Source organism: Cryptosporidium parvum, chromosome 1 (assembly GCF_000165345.1).
Source record: "Cryptosporidium parvum Iowa II chromosome 1, whole genome shotgun sequence".
NCBI lineage: Eukaryota > Apicomplexa > Conoidasida > Eucoccidiorida > Cryptosporidiidae > Cryptosporidium > Cryptosporidium parvum.
The window spans coordinates 48935-65360 of record NC_006980.1 but is presented as its reverse complement, the minus strand read 5'-3'; the positions used below and the strand labels follow the sequence as shown (position 1 = coordinate 65360).

General features: G+C 29.9%; 11 protein-coding genes across 11 annotated transcripts; 4 read left to right on the top strand and 7 right to left on the bottom strand.

Annotated features, from left to right (window-relative positions):
• Positions 1 to 287: 287 nt before the first annotated feature.
• Positions 288 to 796, bottom strand: cgd1_270 (zinc finger protein; the record flags this gene model as incomplete). The annotated part of the gene is made up of 2 exons (XM_627887.1): positions 288 to 551; positions 623 to 796. 2 exons carry the CDS (start codon positions 794 to 796, stop codon positions 288 to 290), a joined length of 438 nt encoding a protein of 145 aa, XP_627887.1.
• A 410-nt stretch (positions 797 to 1206) lies between these two features.
• cgd1_260 (predicted secreted protein, signal peptide) lies at positions 1207 to 2592 on the top strand (the record flags this gene model as incomplete). Its single annotated transcript, XM_627886.1, has 1 exon — positions 1207 to 2592. The coding sequence occupies one exon, from the start codon at positions 1207 to 1209 to the stop codon at positions 2590 to 2592; it is 1386 nt and encodes a 461-aa protein (XP_627886.1).
• Positions 2593 to 2861: 269 nt separating this feature from the next.
• cgd1_250 (ATP-dependent RNA helicase, putative) lies at positions 2862 to 4361 on the top strand (the record flags this gene model as incomplete). The annotated part of the gene is made up of 1 exon (XM_001388098.1): positions 2862 to 4361. One exon carries the CDS (start codon positions 2862 to 2864, stop codon positions 4359 to 4361), a length of 1500 nt encoding a protein of 499 aa, XP_001388135.1.
• A 272-nt stretch (positions 4362 to 4633) lies between these two features.
• On the top strand, positions 4634 to 5698 carry cgd1_240 (predicted secreted protein; the record flags this gene model as incomplete). The annotated part of the gene is made up of 1 exon (XM_627885.1): positions 4634 to 5698. The coding sequence occupies one exon, from the start codon at positions 4634 to 4636 to the stop codon at positions 5696 to 5698; it is 1065 nt and encodes a 354-aa protein (XP_627885.1).
• Positions 5699 to 5756: 58 nt separating this feature from the next.
• cgd1_230 (ALG-2 like alpha-1,3 mannosyltransferase) lies at positions 5757 to 7181 on the bottom strand (the record flags this gene model as incomplete). The annotated part of the gene is made up of 1 exon (XM_627884.1): positions 5757 to 7181. A coding segment is annotated over one exon (1425 nt), but the record flags the coding sequence as incomplete, so codon positions are not given.
• A 219-nt stretch (positions 7182 to 7400) lies between these two features.
• On the top strand, positions 7401 to 8681 carry cgd1_220 (glycosylphosphatidylinositol transamidase, involved in GPI anchor biosynthesis; the record flags this gene model as incomplete). Its single annotated transcript, XM_627883.1, has 1 exon — positions 7401 to 8681. The coding sequence occupies one exon, from the start codon at positions 7401 to 7403 to the stop codon at positions 8679 to 8681; it is 1281 nt and encodes a 426-aa protein (XP_627883.1).
• A 15-nt stretch (positions 8682 to 8696) lies between these two features.
• Positions 8697 to 9194, bottom strand: cgd1_210 (hypothetical protein; the record flags this gene model as incomplete). Its single annotated transcript, XM_627882.1, has 1 exon — positions 8697 to 9194. The coding sequence occupies one exon, from the start codon at positions 9192 to 9194 to the stop codon at positions 8697 to 8699; it is 498 nt and encodes a 165-aa protein (XP_627882.1).
• Positions 9195 to 10038: 844 nt separating this feature from the next.
• Positions 10039 to 10633, bottom strand: cgd1_200 (ADP-ribosylation factor-like protein 2 (ARL2), putative; the record flags this gene model as incomplete). Its single annotated transcript, XM_001388097.1, has 2 exons — positions 10039 to 10167; positions 10214 to 10633. Coding segments are annotated over 2 exons (549 nt in total), but the record flags the coding sequence as incomplete, so codon positions are not given.
• Positions 10634 to 10862: 229 nt separating this feature from the next.
• On the bottom strand, positions 10863 to 12545 carry cgd1_190 (narf-like protein nuclear prelamin A recognition factor; the record flags this gene model as incomplete). The annotated part of the gene is made up of 1 exon (XM_627881.1): positions 10863 to 12545. One exon carries the CDS (start codon positions 12543 to 12545, stop codon positions 10863 to 10865), a length of 1683 nt encoding a protein of 560 aa, XP_627881.1.
• Positions 12546 to 12810: 265 nt separating this feature from the next.
• On the bottom strand, positions 12811 to 14397 carry cgd1_180 (hypothetical protein; the record flags this gene model as incomplete). The annotated part of the gene is made up of 1 exon (XM_627880.1): positions 12811 to 14397. One exon carries the CDS (start codon positions 14395 to 14397, stop codon positions 12811 to 12813), a length of 1587 nt encoding a protein of 528 aa, XP_627880.1.
• Positions 14398 to 14866: 469 nt separating this feature from the next.
• On the bottom strand, positions 14867 to 15724 carry cgd1_170 (hypothetical protein; the record flags this gene model as incomplete). Its single annotated transcript, XM_627879.1, has 1 exon — positions 14867 to 15724. One exon carries the CDS (start codon positions 15722 to 15724, stop codon positions 14867 to 14869), a length of 858 nt encoding a protein of 285 aa, XP_627879.1.
• Between the last annotated feature and the right edge of the window lie 702 nt (positions 15725 to 16426).

Sequence of the window (16426 nt, the reverse complement as noted above, 5' to 3'; positions counted from 1 at the left end):
TTTTTAATAAGCGAAATATTAATTGGTGCATGCTTTCTAATTATCTTGTAAGAAAATAGTTTTGATGCATACAATTCCTCCGGAGAAGTATCTGAATCTTCTAGGACCATTATGAGCTCGTAATTTTTTGATGTTTTCCCCAAATTCTCATTCTCCCTTTGAACCATTACACCTGGGATTGGTTTTTGATTTGGGAAGGGAAGCATTGCTCCAAAGATGAATTCTGGGCCTCCATACATTCCTGGAACGCGTATATCCCCTAGATCTGAAGTTTAATTTTTGAGGATTTAAAATTCTAAGTAATTACTGAATTTAAACTTACTGTGTTCCTTAACAAAATTTGTCGCAACCTCGTTCATTAATGCCATCATCTTATTTCCATGAGGATTATAACTTTTTAGATTTTTTTGTATATCTATTTCCACATTCTGTTTCTTTATTCTTTCTTCTATTAATTCAGAAGGTACTCCTTTCATACCATTAATTACAATATCCGGAATGTCACGTCCAGGAATGGCATTTGGAATTCTAGATAAAGTCTCTTTGTGGACCTAAAATATTGGGATGAATTAATTCATCAATCTTAGCTATAAATTTTTGAAGATTTAAAATTCCAACTTACCTGTAGCATGTGAACAATTAATCCAGAAACAGTTGAAAGCTTTCTACTGCAGTGTAAGCATTTCAAATGTCTCACTTTTTGGTGCTGTTTCAAAACCTTTTCATCTCCAAACTCGCGGTTACAATAGTAACAAAATGGTTTGATTTCAGCTATCTTCCTTTTTTTCCTACCCATTATGGAAAAAAAAGTTTTTTAAGCAGTATTATTCTTGAATATTAAAATATGCATTGAGATTTTGGCGCCAATATTAATTTGATCTTAGCATTGGAAATTATTACAGATAATTTTGCGAAGTAATAATTGAAGATTTACCAAAGAGATTTTTTACTTTTAAATGCAATGCTGACATCACACAGTATTTAATTTGCTTTGAAACACTTATTTTTTGTCTAGTTTAATAATTTGCATGCAAAACGCAACTTATTATAAAGTTGAGAATTGAACTCGAGAAATAGAGCATACTTTAGGTAAAAGTGATAATAAATTGCATAAATTTAATTTTTATTTAACTTTACGATTTAAGTTAATAATATGAGCTAGATAGTTTTTTTTGGTAATCAATCATTTATTGTAGTTGCTAATCAATGAGTTTATTATTTTTGACTTTTGTATTAATAATATTAAAAACACATTGTCTAAATTCGTCTGGAAACCTTAATGAAATAGAATTCCCACCATCTTGGCATTTCTTTGAAAATCATAATAGCTTAGAAAGCTATAAATACGGGTTTTTTATGGAAACACTTTTACATTTAAAAAAAAAGAGTGAGAGAGATGGAGAAATTTTCAGTAATATAATGAATTATAATATAGAGTCTAAACCTTGTGAAATAGATGAAGATATCTTTAACTTACTTAATAATCCAGTAATTTTAGTTGATAATAGAACTACTTTTCAAAAGGATGATAATACAAGAAATGTTTTATTTTGTCAAGAGAAAACTAATATAGGAAGTAGTAAAGAAAAACGAAAGACAATAATTCGAACATTAAAACTTAAATTGGAAAATGGAAATGTTCTTAGACTGATGTTGAACTTCTCAAAAATTGGGTTTTGGATTTGGGATAACAATTTATTATCAAAAAATCATTCTAATATTGTGAATAGATGCTTTGCAGTTGGGAAAAAAGATAAAATTAAGATACTTCAAAAAAGCTTACATTCTAAGATAAAAGTTTCAGAACTTCTGATTGAGGTTCCTTTTTTTAAATCTAAATTGTTTTCTCAGAATATGTACAAGTTCATAGTTGAAAATAAAATTGATGGAATTATTGGATTAAATGATAACTCAATCCAAGGAGTTGGAATTTTTGAAACAGCATCGAAAGCTATGGAACCTTCTAAAGGTAGATATATTATGTCCTTTCAATGTAGTAGGCTTGGGGATAAAAACAGAGCAAATAAAAATGAAGACTCCTTGATATTTGCAATTTATAATGAAAATGGAGGAGAATCTTCAAAATATGAAAAATTGTTATCAAATGAAGAATCTGGCTCCATAGTTAAAGTAATGATAGACAAAGAAGTAAAATCTAAATTTAATGTTAAATTTAGCATAAACTTAAATATATATGGAGCAATCATACCAGAAATTAGGCTATTACAATTATATACAATTTTAAATAAGTATGCAGTTCAAAAGGGTTTTAGCTGCGAAACTCGAGAAACAATTTTGGGAAAAACTATTTTATGTGACTGTAATTTTCTGAATAATAAGCTCAGCATTAAATTATACAATAATGCAAATTCATACTCAATTGATTTGAGTAACTTCGTAATTAATAATGGCAATGACCAAAAGAGTTGCGGAATTGAGATTTACGGAAGAAAGAGAAACGGAATTAAATTTGAAGAAAATTGGGTATTTGGCCAAATACTATGCAGTGCCAGTAATATCAGCCGATTTTCAAAAACGAATAGTTCTAGTTGGAGCATAGGAAATCCTAAATTCTTTATAAATCAAGCTTAACTTAATAGGTAAATTTAAATTTCAAAATCTTAAAAGATATTTCTAATAAAAATTATTGCTCATACTAAATCAAATTTAATTCTTAATAGAAAATGAATTCCATTAGCTTGAACAACTACTTTTACATGCAAAACTGTAATGAACTTTCATTACATAAATACAAATTCAAATTTTGGCGCCAAAATTTGAAAGGTCAAATTTCGAGAGAAAATAGATTTATCGTAGTAAATTAGTAAATCTTGCTAAGTATTATTAATTATTATGAAGAAATGGAATTTTTGAACTTAGGACTTCACAAATGGGTCCAAGATACATGTGACTCGTTGAAAATTCGAACTCCAACGGCAATTCAGTCCAAAAGTATTCCATATATACTAAAAGGAAGGAATGTTGTAGGAAATGCTCCAACTGGAAGCGGAAAAACTTTATGTTATTGCTTACCGATACTTCAAATTCTGGCAGAGGATCCATTTTCAGTATTTGGTCTTGTTCTAGTTCCTTCAAGAGAATTGTCATATCAGGTATTAGATCAATTTCAGGTGTTTGGTAATAAGGTAAATGCAAATTGTCAAGTTTTGACTGGAGGATTTGACGAATCTGAACAGATACATATATTAAATCAGAAGCGACCTCATATATTAATAGGAACTCCAGGAAGGTTGTCATCGATCATTTCGTACCCGGGGAGCAATATAAGTGATCTTTTGAGAAATTTGAGATTTCTCGTTTTGGATGAAGCTGATAGACTGTTGAGCGAATCTCTTGAAGATGATATGCTTCCTATATTGTCTATTCTTCCAAAGTCATGTACTGGACGCCAGACTTTGCTTTTCTCTGCTACGTTAACAAATGCCATTAAAGAGATCGTAAACAATTATTCTACTGCCCCCAAAGAAATGAAAGGAAAGAAACCTCAAGAACTTCCGATGATAATTGTGAACGAAAACCCGGACGACTCACCTGTTGAGAAGATTAGACAGATGTATTTGTTTCTGAATCATAGAGTTAGACTTGTATATTTACATTATATTCTATCCAATGTTCATTTCTTTAACATTGATTCTGTTGATAAAGCAAAATTCGAGAAAAATTCAACTTTTTTTGAGGATTCTCAGGAGGATGTTGACGAAAATGTAACATTTGGCACCAAAAACAAGAAAAAATTTATAAAGAAGCAAGAACAAGTTATTGATCAAAATAAGATAATAAAACAAGGAATAATTTTCACTGCTACAAAACAACAATGTCAAATGCTAACAAGCTGCCTAGAAATAATGGGATACTCTGTTACAGGATTACATAGTTTGATGAATCAAAGAAGAAGGCTTGCTTCTCTTGGAAAGTTTAGGAGTAAAACGAGCAAGTTATTAGTTGCCACCGGTGTTGCTGCAAGAGGTTTGGATATACCTGATGTAGAGTTTGTCATTAATTATGATTTTCCAAGATCTTTTGAAGATTATATCCATAGAATTGGTAGGGTTGGCCGTGCGAATAAAACAGGTATTTCTCTTACTTTTGTAACAGAACAAGATGTGCCCTATGTATATGAATTTGAGAGCAAAATGAAAAAAGAAATGGAGCTTTTAAAGCTAGATGAGGATGAAGTACTGAAAAATATGAATAGGGTTACTGTTGCTCAGCAGAAGGCCTTGCTAATGTTGGAGGAAATTGGATTTAATGAGAAGAATCAAGAGGCTCGTGAGAGAAAGCTCAAAGTTTTAATGTCAAAGAATAAAATTCCATCGGATAATAAGAAAACAATCAAATAGATAGCTAATTAGATACTTAGAAATGCAATGTTTTTTTTATTAATTGCAGATTTTTAAATAACTTAGTTTTTTTCTGCCAATATACTATCTTCTAAAAATAATCAGTGGGGTGGCGCCATATCTTTTTTTTTTATTTTATTGAAAGTTCTCGTTTCTTTAAAGGTGCTGTTTGCACCGTTATGCTACATCTTTGACTTTTTAAGATAAAAGGTATCCAATAATTGAGCATTATATCAAATGATCCCCAATTAAATTGATATCTCGTTGTTTAAATGAGTACGGCAATTTTGGGATTAATTGAAGGCGTTTATGCAAATCGTTCAAATGGAACAATAGACAATAAAAGGAAGATGTGCTTGGAGTTTTCCAAGGAATTGCTAGACTTAGATGGGACAGATTTTTTGAAAATTATAACTTCTTTGATTTCTGATGAAGAGAAATCCAATAAATTTATCTTCACGCTTGCTCAAGCATTAATACTTTGTAAAGGTGATAAATGCGATAAAAGACTTTTGTTAATAGACAGATTACTTACAGGGAATAGACGTGTTATAGAAGATGTCTTATCTCCGATTATAGCTATTCTTACTTGGATTTATCTAACCAGAGCTTTCTGTACATTATCATCAATTCCAAAATGCCATTTTGACACAAACGACTCGGATCATAAAGCTTTAAGACCAGATTATGATGGAATTGAACACATTTTACTAAGGATATGTAGTAGGAATATTGACTTGTTGAGATCAAGTTCTTGTAATTTATGTTTGCACGAGGATGATTTAAACTCATCGGTTATATTAGGTACTAATAAATTAAAACTATTCAAACAAACTAAAGCAGAGAGGAAACATAGGTTTGTTGATTTCATTGAAAAGTTTGATGGTGATAGTTATTCCAATTTCCCCACAAGCCACAAAGATCAAACAACTCTTGTGCAAATCTGTATTTCGCTCATTCATCAATTGAATTTTAATGGAACTATAACTTTTATTTGGATCATGTTGGGGCTTTGCAGTTCTCTTTCAAATCAAGAGCTAATTCCCATTGATCTTTTTTCCATAAATTTCGAAACCAGAGATATTTCTCCAAATAATTCTAAAATCAGAATAAATATAGAAGATGATACACTGATAACAATATGTAAAGTTGTAGGAAAATGCCTATTTTCATTGAGCTCCACTAAATTTAACAGTAATATAAAAAAACTTATATATAAAAAAATTAGAATTACTCTAAATAAGGTACAAAAGAGGTCTATATGTGAGGTTATGCCTAATTCCAGCTCTTTCATCTCCTCATATATAGTTTTAATAGAGAAAATACTAAACAGTTAACTTCGAAGTACAAATGCTTATATTATATTTTTAAAACTGTATAATTTATTTTCTCATGTTATAAATGTTTTATCTTCTTGAATACTTTTGATTTAGTCTCATTTGAATAAGCTACTTCACAGAGCCTTTTCTGGAAAATGCTCTGACTAAATAATGCAGTTACTCTTTCTTTACACGAACTACTCCAAACTGAGCTCTCTATACTGTCTCTACTAATTTTAATGAGCTCATTCATTCTAATCGCAAAATTTTCTGGATTTGGTTCGCAAAGAAAACCAGTTTTTCCATGCACTATTGTTTCAGTTGGCCCGCCAGAGTTGCAGGCAATCACACAAGTCCCCACAGACATTGCTTCGCATGGAACCATACCAAAATGTTCATTTTCAGGAGTGTAAAGAAGTCCAATTGATTTTCTTAGTAAAGACCAACGAAGTGAGTCAGAAATACTCCTTAAAAAGACAACGGAGAAACAAGAATCAGTTGATTCAATACATTCATTTCCAATATAAACATTAAAAGCATAAGAATTAGCAAGCCTGAGAAGTTCTTCAAAATACTCGATATTCTCTGAAACTCTTTTGTCATAGCCTCCAGAAATAACAAGACACAATTTCTCTCCTGGCTTGTATTGGTCACGTAATATTGCGAATGACTTAATAGCAAGTTCAATATTTTTTTTCCTTTCATATCTATTTAATGATAAGAAAAATGGTACATTTGGTGCTCTGTTCAGCTGCTGAGGTATTTTTGAATTTGAAAAACAGTTTTCACATTCTTCTTCTGAGGGGATATCCTCCAGATTTACTGGTGGATAAAGTACCTCAGGATAGCTTAAAGTAAGAGGATATTTATTTGCATTAGAAATCAATCCTTTGAATGTTTCTATATAAACCTTTCTGGTAAAAATTGAATTTACAAATACATAATCGCAATATCTCATGCCAAATTCCTCTAAAAAGTCCATGACATATCTATACATTTTTCTAAGAGAACCATCTCTTTTTCTAACCAACAACTGATCAGGAAAATGACAATAAAATATTAGTCTTCTAGTCATCAATTTCAAAATAGGATTGATTACACTAACTTGATCATTCAAAATCACATCGTAGTATCTACTTGTTTTCTCAAGTGAAAATGATGTCATCATTACGAAAAAAAACATTATAAGAGAAGTATAAATAATTCTAATATAGGAAAATAATGTTGTACCGTAACCAAAAAATGTTCTTGGAATCCAATTTCCATAAACTTTTACTTTGATCCTGCCATCATTTGTGGCAGAAAATGAGTGAGACTTATCATGGTAAGAAGTGAACAAGGTCAGCTCGATTTTCTCATTTGAAGATTTGTAGCTCTGTAATGCTAGAGATGCTAATACCATTAGTTGTTCTGCGCCTCCTATACCACACTCAAGATGAGTAACTGCAACTCTCTTAATAGGCTTCATTCTATCGAAAAGTAAAGATGAACTTGACACCCTCTATTCTAATTAAAAAATATATATAAACCACTTTTTTAAAAATAATATCTCTACATTTCTTTACTAGAAGTATTTTTTCTTAACTAATAACTTTTTGCGGTAAATCTCCCCACTTATTAAGAATGTGCAATAAAATGTACTAAAATTGAATAATTAATTTTTACAATGACACAGTAATAATACTGTCATAATCAAACATGAAGATTTGAAAACTATAAGATGAAGATCTTTTCAGCTTTTACTATTTTGTTATTCTATTCTTTAGAAATCCTTTTTCAAGGACTTCTCACAAGAACTAAAACATTTGAATATTCTTTTCTTCAACTAAAAAGCCAAAACAATTGGGCAGTTATTGTGTCAACATCTAGATACTGGTATAATTATAGACATAACACAAATGCACTAAGTTTTTATAATTATCTGAGGCAAAATGGCTTTAGAGATGACAGAATTATTTTAATGTTGGCAGAAAATATTCCTTGTAATACTAGAAATTCAATTCCTGGTGGAGTGTACAGCGAAGACTTTGATTTTTTCTACAACTTAAACAATCATACACAAACTATGGAATGTGCAGACGTAGACTACAGGGAAGATGAAGTTACTGTTTCAAATTTCATCAAAGTATTAACAAATAAGCACGATGACAGTGTTCCAAATAAAAAAAGACTTCTTTCAGATGAAGATTCAAATATATTTATATTTCTAACAGGGCATGGAGGAGATGGATTTCTCAAATTTCAAGATTTTGAAGAAATGACATCTTTTGAACTTGCTAATGCAATCAAAGAAATGAAAGCGCACAAAAGATTTAAAAAGATGTTCATAATATCAGAAACTTGCCAGGCTTCAACACTTCATAACCACTTAGATTTTGAAGATGTTTATGCAATCGGATGTTCCAGTTTGGGCGAAAGCTCCTATAGTAAGCATTATAAAGTTGAAATAGGAGTTGCTTCAATTGATAGGTTCACACACTTTAGTTTGGCAGATTTTAAAAACTTGAATAGAAATAAGTTAATGCCCATAGCTAGTTTGATTGGGAAATATTCAGTATTTCAACTGAAGTCCACTCCCCAGCTAAAATACAAGCCCGGAAAAACAGATATAAAAAATGTATATGTTAATGAGTTCTTTTTCCCAAATATTGAAAAACTTTTTTCTTTGAATATTGGAAACTTAATCCTAAACCATAAAAACATCAAAGAGCCTATAAAACAAGTTTTAAATGAAGGGGCTTCAAAATACTTGAACTGTTCGTTATTATATCATACATTAAAAAGATATAATGATTTGGATTTGATAGATTCGTTATCCAATTGTCATTTCAAAAATACACTAAAAAAAGCTATAATATTTTCTCAAAAAAGATATGTTTTTAATTCAAAATTCTCATCAAAAAAAATGATTGATAATAAATCATTAATGTTAATCAAAGCCATTTTTGGATTAACTTTTATTTTAATATTAGTATTTATTTTATCATACTATAGTTTATAATAATTAAATTTGTATCTATGAAAGAATAAAATCTGTAGTTAGCTTTCCAAGTGGAGTATTTGGAGCAAGAGTTGTACCCTCTGAAATGGATTCTTTCAAGCATGTTATACCTTTAATATCTCCTTCTTCAGGTATTGATGGGGCTGGTGAACTTGAGGCTGAAGTTTCTTCAGAAAGATCTGTCTTTGGTAATGATATTTTTTTAATGTACTCAAATACTTGAATGAATAATTTACTTAAATAATTACTAAAAAAACTGAAATATGATTCTTGAAATCCTGTTTCAGGGAAGATATATAATACAACAAATAAAGTCTTAAAGTATAGAAGCCTGGAATCAATAACTTTAAAGATAGGGTCCAAAATGAATGATAAAATCAGCTCATAAAAGACAACTGTAAAAAAATATACTAGCCATATTTTAATTAAATGATGATTTTGAGTTTTTAAAGCAAAAATGGAATGGTATGCTGGAATGCAAAACCCAACAAAAAACTTAATAAATCCGTACATAGAGTGTATTCCAAGAGTATTTATATGTATACTTGTTATTTCTTTATGTTCAATCCTCTTTTTTTCTTTAAATCTTAATTATAAACAATACAATGTGTGGAATTTTGTTAAATCTACATGATTTAGCGCCTTTTCTATCACGATTTTAACTGTACCTAAAATTGGCGCCTTCAAAGGTAATTGTCAAAATGGAAAGTGAATGTAACATACATTATTAAAATTAGAAAGGCTGTGGTTGGTAATTAACATAATGGCAATTAAACTAAGTAGAAGGAGAACACTTAAGAAAGTGAGTAGAAGGACTAAAAGCAATAAACACAAATATGTAGATTTAGAGAAGCAAATAAGAGATAAGAATTTGCGTTCTGTATGGGACAATAAAAAGACCATTAACCAGAATTTTCAAGTAAGTTTTTATCTATAGGATTGAAACCTGGACATTCTTGATACGCAATTAATTTTTTTAAATTATTTTTTTTTTTGTTCATAACTTGTAGTCCTTAAGTCCAGAAGTTATTTTGAGTACTTTACCTCCTGTTTTTGAAAATAACTCAATTCCGGAGAAACTTGGAGAAAGAGAGGAAATGATCATGAAAAGGCTATATAATAAATATAAAGAAAATACCGATTTAATGGCTAAAGATATAAAGTTGAATCCTTATCAGTGGAATTCTAACCAATGCAATAAAAAATTAAAAATTTACATGAGAATGTCTGAAACAAATAGTGATTAAGTGTATATTATTATTTAGATTGGAATACTCGTCGTAGTTTGATCATCTATAAATTTTATATTGTTTATTTTGTAGTTATTTAATATATAGTACCAATTGGGCTAATTAACTAATAAGAATACTTTTGTTGCAATATCATTAACAATCCAATCTATTCCCTCATTAAGGCCTTTCCCGTCGAGTCCGCAGCATGACTGAATTCTCCAATGTCTGTTATTAATATTTGACAAACCAAGAGCCTAACAAAATTTATTTAATTAACTTAATTTTATCAAAAAAACTTACATGCGCTACTTCTTCTGGCTTTAATGCATTAGATAAATCTTGTTTATTTGCAAAAACCAATAAGGACGCTCCAGAAAGCCTTTCCTCGGAAAGAAGGCAGTGCAATTCCTCGCTGCAAGAGTCCATCCTTTCTATATTAGTTGAATCAACAACCCAAATTATCCCATCTGTGCTTTCAAAATAGTTTCTCCAATAACTTCTTATTGTTTTTTGGCCGCCAATATCCCAAGTATTTAATCTGTATTTACCATGTAATAGTGTTTTGATATTAAAACCTAGTGTTGGCTGAATTGTAGAAATATCTTCGCCAGCAAACTTCCTAACAACAGTTGTTTTACCTGCATTGTCTAAACCAAGCACTAAAATTCTCATTTCTTTCTCTTTCATTTTTGTTTTTCTAATAACTTGCAATAGAGTCATTTTTAAATCATAAGTATAAACAAGAATATAGCAAAAGAATTGAAAAAAATAAATATCTTAATGAACAATTTTAGAAAATATAAAATATTTTTTTTATTTAGTAATCTCAAAACGTAGGATGAAATTAAACAATACTGTACCCCACATTATGATTTACATTGTCAAATATAGCCAATATTACCGGTCCAAATTACATGTTGGCGCCAGAAACAATTCGAAATGTTACTATCTACCATTTCAACGAAGATGCAGTTGGTACTTCATTAATGGATACGAAATCATTCCTAAGAAAAGGGAGTTTTAAGCCAGAACTTCTATCAATTTGTTTGTCTATATGAATTAGATATTCATACAAAATATTCACAATTGGAATTTCATCTGGCAGTATAACTTCTTGATTTTTATTTAAATTAATACCTTTATACAAAGCTTCCTGAACCTCATCAATAAACTTTATATTTTTTCTTAGCTTATTTAAATCAGAGTTATCATCATTTTGATCGTTTTGTGAAAGTATCTGGCCTCCGCCAGAAACGCATCCTGTTGGGCATGCCATAGCCTCAATTAAGTGATAATTTACATGATTTACAACGCTTTGTTTATACTGAGTATTTTGGCTTGCGTTCTTTTGCAAATTAAGCTTACGAGAGATAGATTGGATTGCCCTAAATCCGTAAGCAAGGCAATAATTCAGCTCAACATTGTTTTTAATATATTTGGCTTCTAAGATATCATTTTTTAACTTATTAAATGGGAGTTGAACTTTATTATCAATATGATCTCCAGCAAGTTCTTTGATTGCACTTCTTATAATATATTCACAGAATCCGCCTGAGTTTGAGTTAAAATATGAAGGAATCAACCAAGAAAACTGATTCAGAATTTGATTGCTTACATAATTTTCAGTAATTAAAAGAGATAGATTATGCTTTTTAGTAATTTGAAAATTCTGGTTAAGCCACAAATTATCTAGTGGAGCTTCTGGAACGTCCAATAGCGAATTAAACCCTGCTAATTTTATTATTTCACCAACTTCCGATGTTGCTAATACTATGTCAACTTCAGGACAACTAGAATTTTTATCAGATGACTTCAAAGAAAGAGAACTTCTGGTTGATTCCAATTTTTTGTCATGACAAGGCATAATAGCAACATGAAAAATATCACTTTGTTCAACAAAGTTATCGTTTTGTGTAAAGGTTGATTTAACATTCATATTTGTTCTATAAGAATTGCTTAATCTAAATTTATACAGAAATAATAATTGATTATATATTTCAAGAGTCAAAGTCTTGATCAAAATTCCTTGTAATTGTTGTGCTGATCTAACTTTACTCAATAAAGGTAATACAGAACTATTTAAACTCTTTTCAGAATAGCAAATCCATCCTGGACAGTGTGAAATAATCATTGGTAGATCAGATTTTGCCTTATATCTTGAAATAAACTCGTACTTTGTTTCTAATAAGGAAATATACTCGGAAATTGTTGAATTCATTACAAACCTAGCTCCAATATGTTTAAATAACCCCGACAATTTTCTCTGAATTGTTATTAGATCACAATTTAGATGGCAGGCAAAAGAAGAGCATGATTGGTTCGAAATAGATACCACAGTTAGCCTTTTCTGCTTAAGTATATTCATAAATTCTGAGACATTTTGGTCCTCTAATAGCTTAGCTTCCGCGGAAGTTACACATCCGCTACAAGCAAGACAATCTGCCACATTTACTGTTGCCTTATCACTAGTTCCTGATTTTTTATCATCTTTATTACCTTGGGCTTTTGCAGGTCTCATCACTGCAATTTTTGGCTTTGTATCATCTTTATCCGATAAAAGTGAAACTATACAATCTTGAGAAGATTCTAGATAATCATCTAAGTTTGCTAGCTTTACTGCAGTAGAAAACATATTTGGATTGCTCAATATCAAAAGTTTGATGTATATAACTTAACATTTTATTATTGCTATTCTAATGTTCAAGTTATTTAAAAGTTCGGCGGTAAAGTTTATTGTTAATGCATGCCTTGAATTATTAAAAATTGTAAATCGAATAAATCAAATTAAATTAAAAATAACTTTTCATCTAACAATAAATACCGTTTTTATTAGTTATAATATTTCTATAATGATATTACTCATTAAATTTAATATTTGTTGCTTTTGAGTTTGTAAATCAATTATTTGGCATCTTTGCTCTTTCAATTGGCTCAAAAACAGAAACAAACTTTTCAATTGGCCAAAAATTCCCATTACCCCATTCAGATGATTCTGGCTTTGCAAGAAGATTTCCTCTTGAAATTCTTAGTTGAACCTGAGTTGTACCAAATAGATATATTGTGCTACTAACTTTTGACCATCTAATTAGTGAGCTACGCGAATTATGAAATTCTGCAAGTTTTACATCAATCATTTCAGGGTTGTTTGGTGGCCTATAAACGTATGAAGGTTTACCAGGGGGTACTCCTGCCTTTCTTAGTGCAGATTCTGCCGAAAATTGATGAATGTTTGAAAACATTGAAGCTCCCTTTTCGCTTGATTGTCTGACGTATTTGATTTCGCTTGCCATAGTTTTTTGCTTTTGAACAACATTTTCTTCTGCTTCATCATGATCTCTCTCATTATAATCCTCATTATTTATTTGTCCCTCATTATTTTCCAATTCATTTTCATCTTCATCATGATTTCCTAAATTAGTTTTTTCTAACAAATTTTGGTACATTTGTTGATAATTCCTGGTCGATATCAACTCGTTCTCAAGTTCCTTATTTCTCATTTCCAATGCTGATATCCTCTTCGTCTGAGAGTCTACCAAATATCTTAACCTTGTTACTTCTTCTTCTAATTGTCTTGAAACGTATGATCCGAGTACTTTCGGTGAGCTATCTTTAAATGCAGCTGCTGTATTATTAGAATTACTTGTTGACTTTGGGGGGTACTTTTCTTGGTAATGAGGTGGAAAAGATGATTGACGTGAGATTGCATGGAAATCTCTCATTCCAAAATTGTTATTTCCTGAAGATGTTGGTGTCATTTGAGTCATAGGAGTGTTGTTATTATTTAATAATCCCATTAGCCTCATTTTATTCATTCTTGCGACATGAGTTGGAGTTGGTTCTAAAGGAGCATTCAATTTTTGAACTATAATATGATCTGGATTCATAATATTAAGCTTTGATCCATGCTCTGATCTTCCACCTCCAATTGTTGGGGTCTGGGGAATATCTTGGTGGCTACTATAATTATTATATTCGCCATTAAAGCTGCTATTTTCAATTTGAGATAAAGATGGATTCTTGCTAACTTCTGAATATTCAGAAGATCTACGTAGCATTCCAATCTCATCATTTTGAAAAAATTCCCTTGATTTCAAATTTGTTGTTCTGTTCATTGGGGTAGGAGTAGTTGACCTACTTGCAGCTGTTCTCGAAAATGGGCCCCTCGTTTGAGCTCTTGCCCTACCCAGATTCCTATCTCCCATTGGTTGATGATGCTGATGTTGATGTTGATGCTGATGTTGTTGTTGCTGTTGCGACTGCATCATTGAATACTGTGGCATATGTTGTTGTGCCTGGAAGTTTCCTTGCTGATAGCTTTGATTATCCGAATATCCTCTGTTATTACCAATCCCATTTTCATGATAGAACTGCTGAGAACAAACTCCCCCTCCCATTTGATGATGCATACCGCTAAATTGTTGATGATTCTGCATCACGTGTATTTGAGGTTGCATCATTCCACTTGTATTGAAGCTGTAGTGCATTTTTCTTGCTTACAAAAACTAATATTGTCTTGATTATTTACAATGAAGAAAACTTAATTATATGTTTGTTTTTTCAAAATTATATAGGCATGAACCTTATATAATTTCTTGCTTAACAAATGTGAGCATGTAATTTACAAAGCGTTTTTAATTGATTACAGTTAAATGCTGATTAAACTACATTAAACCATTCTTTACGACGTATACTGTGTGTGAATAAGAAAATATTTTAAAAAAGAAAAATGTTCAACACACAAAATTAAATATTAAAATTAAGCACTAATTTGACTAAAAGTTTTAATAATTGTTTAATAATTTGTGAGAAATTAATCAAATATGTGAATCTATTATAAATATCTTTATCTATAAATAATAACCTAATTAGAATTGAAAATGAAAAACTAAAATGTGTTGGCGCCTAAGTGCAAATTGACAAATTTGATTTATTGTTAGTAGATCAATTGAATAATCAAATATTCTTTGCTTTAGATAATAATAATCTCTTATTGGCATTAGCTTGCATCATTGTTTTTTGTCGAATAGATGGGCCGAATCTAGTACCAGTTAAATACTTGTTGTTAGTGCATTTTTGAGCTTGAATGCTGTTTGTCAAACTTTTTGTAGCTTTAAGTAGAGTTGATGATCTCTTTAAGAGGTTCTTTGGGCTCAGATCTACTTTTTTCTCACTCTGATCTTCATTTCGTTGTTTAATTCGAGTGCTCTTTGATGTATTTTTTGATTCATTACTCTGTTCATCATTAAACGGTTTTACTGGATCATCAATATTAAGATTAATGATATTTTTGTCACTAACTATCAGGTCATCAAGTTCATCATCAATTTTTTCATGTAGATTTTCATATGATGAATCTGTTTGGGGATAATTTACGTTAATAGACGGTTTTGGAATACAAAAAATGTCATTTGTTGACATTGTGGCCTCGATATCTTCTTGTGTTGCGCCAAAGTTTGCAGCTAAAATCTTCAACATTTCAATTTTATTATTGAGAAATATATTACTTTCATTCACTATTTTGAGTTCTTTCTCCATATTCTTTATTTCCTTATTCTTTTCTATTAATGTATTCATAAGTGCAGGAGCGTTATTATTTACATCCAATTTTACCGTAGAAAGATTCATCTTGTTGCTATGCAAAAAGTTAGGTCCTTGGGCTGAAAGACCCTTATTGTATATTGAGCCTGAATATTGTGAATTATTTTGGTTCATAAACATAGTATTGTCAAATTTCTGATAATACTCATGCGCATTACTAAAGTCATAATAGCATGAATAATCTGTCGTTGAGGATCTATTGTGAGTATTCATTATAGTTAAATATCTTATAGATAATTAAAACTTTTTTTTAATTTATTTTTTCAATTTTTTTTTTTTTTTTTTATACGTTTATGTAATAATTGTGTGTATTTCGTGCAATAATTTTCTCAAAATTAACTACACTCTAATTTTAAAAACTTAAAAATATTTAGTGGTTTTATTATATTTCTAAATATTTTAATTTAAATAATTTTTTCTTTATTTTATTTTCTTCATAAATATTTAATACTCTAATTTTACAATTTACTAAATTAATTTAAAGATGTAAATTTGTTCTTTCTCTGTGAACGATATTAATTTTTTACTAATCCAAACAATGAGTTTATTACAAGGATAATACAGCATTTGAATAAAATTAAATTACAATTATTTGAAAAAAGTTGTTTTTTAAATCAATTTATTTTTAATTCTAAAAAAATAATCACTTTTCACTCTATAAAATTTTAATTAATGTATTTCAAGTATTATTCTAATAAATTTATATTGTAATAATCAAGCATTATCAATGTTATTAAATGTATATATTACTTAAACCATAATATTTTGTAATAAATTAAAGAACTCACATAACAACATGCCGGAATACTGCATGTTTATTTTTGGTAATTAATAATTCCAGTGTACTAATAGCTTTTACTGTACACTATTAATTACATGCCGGTAATCCACATAAATATTTTTGATTTTCCAATT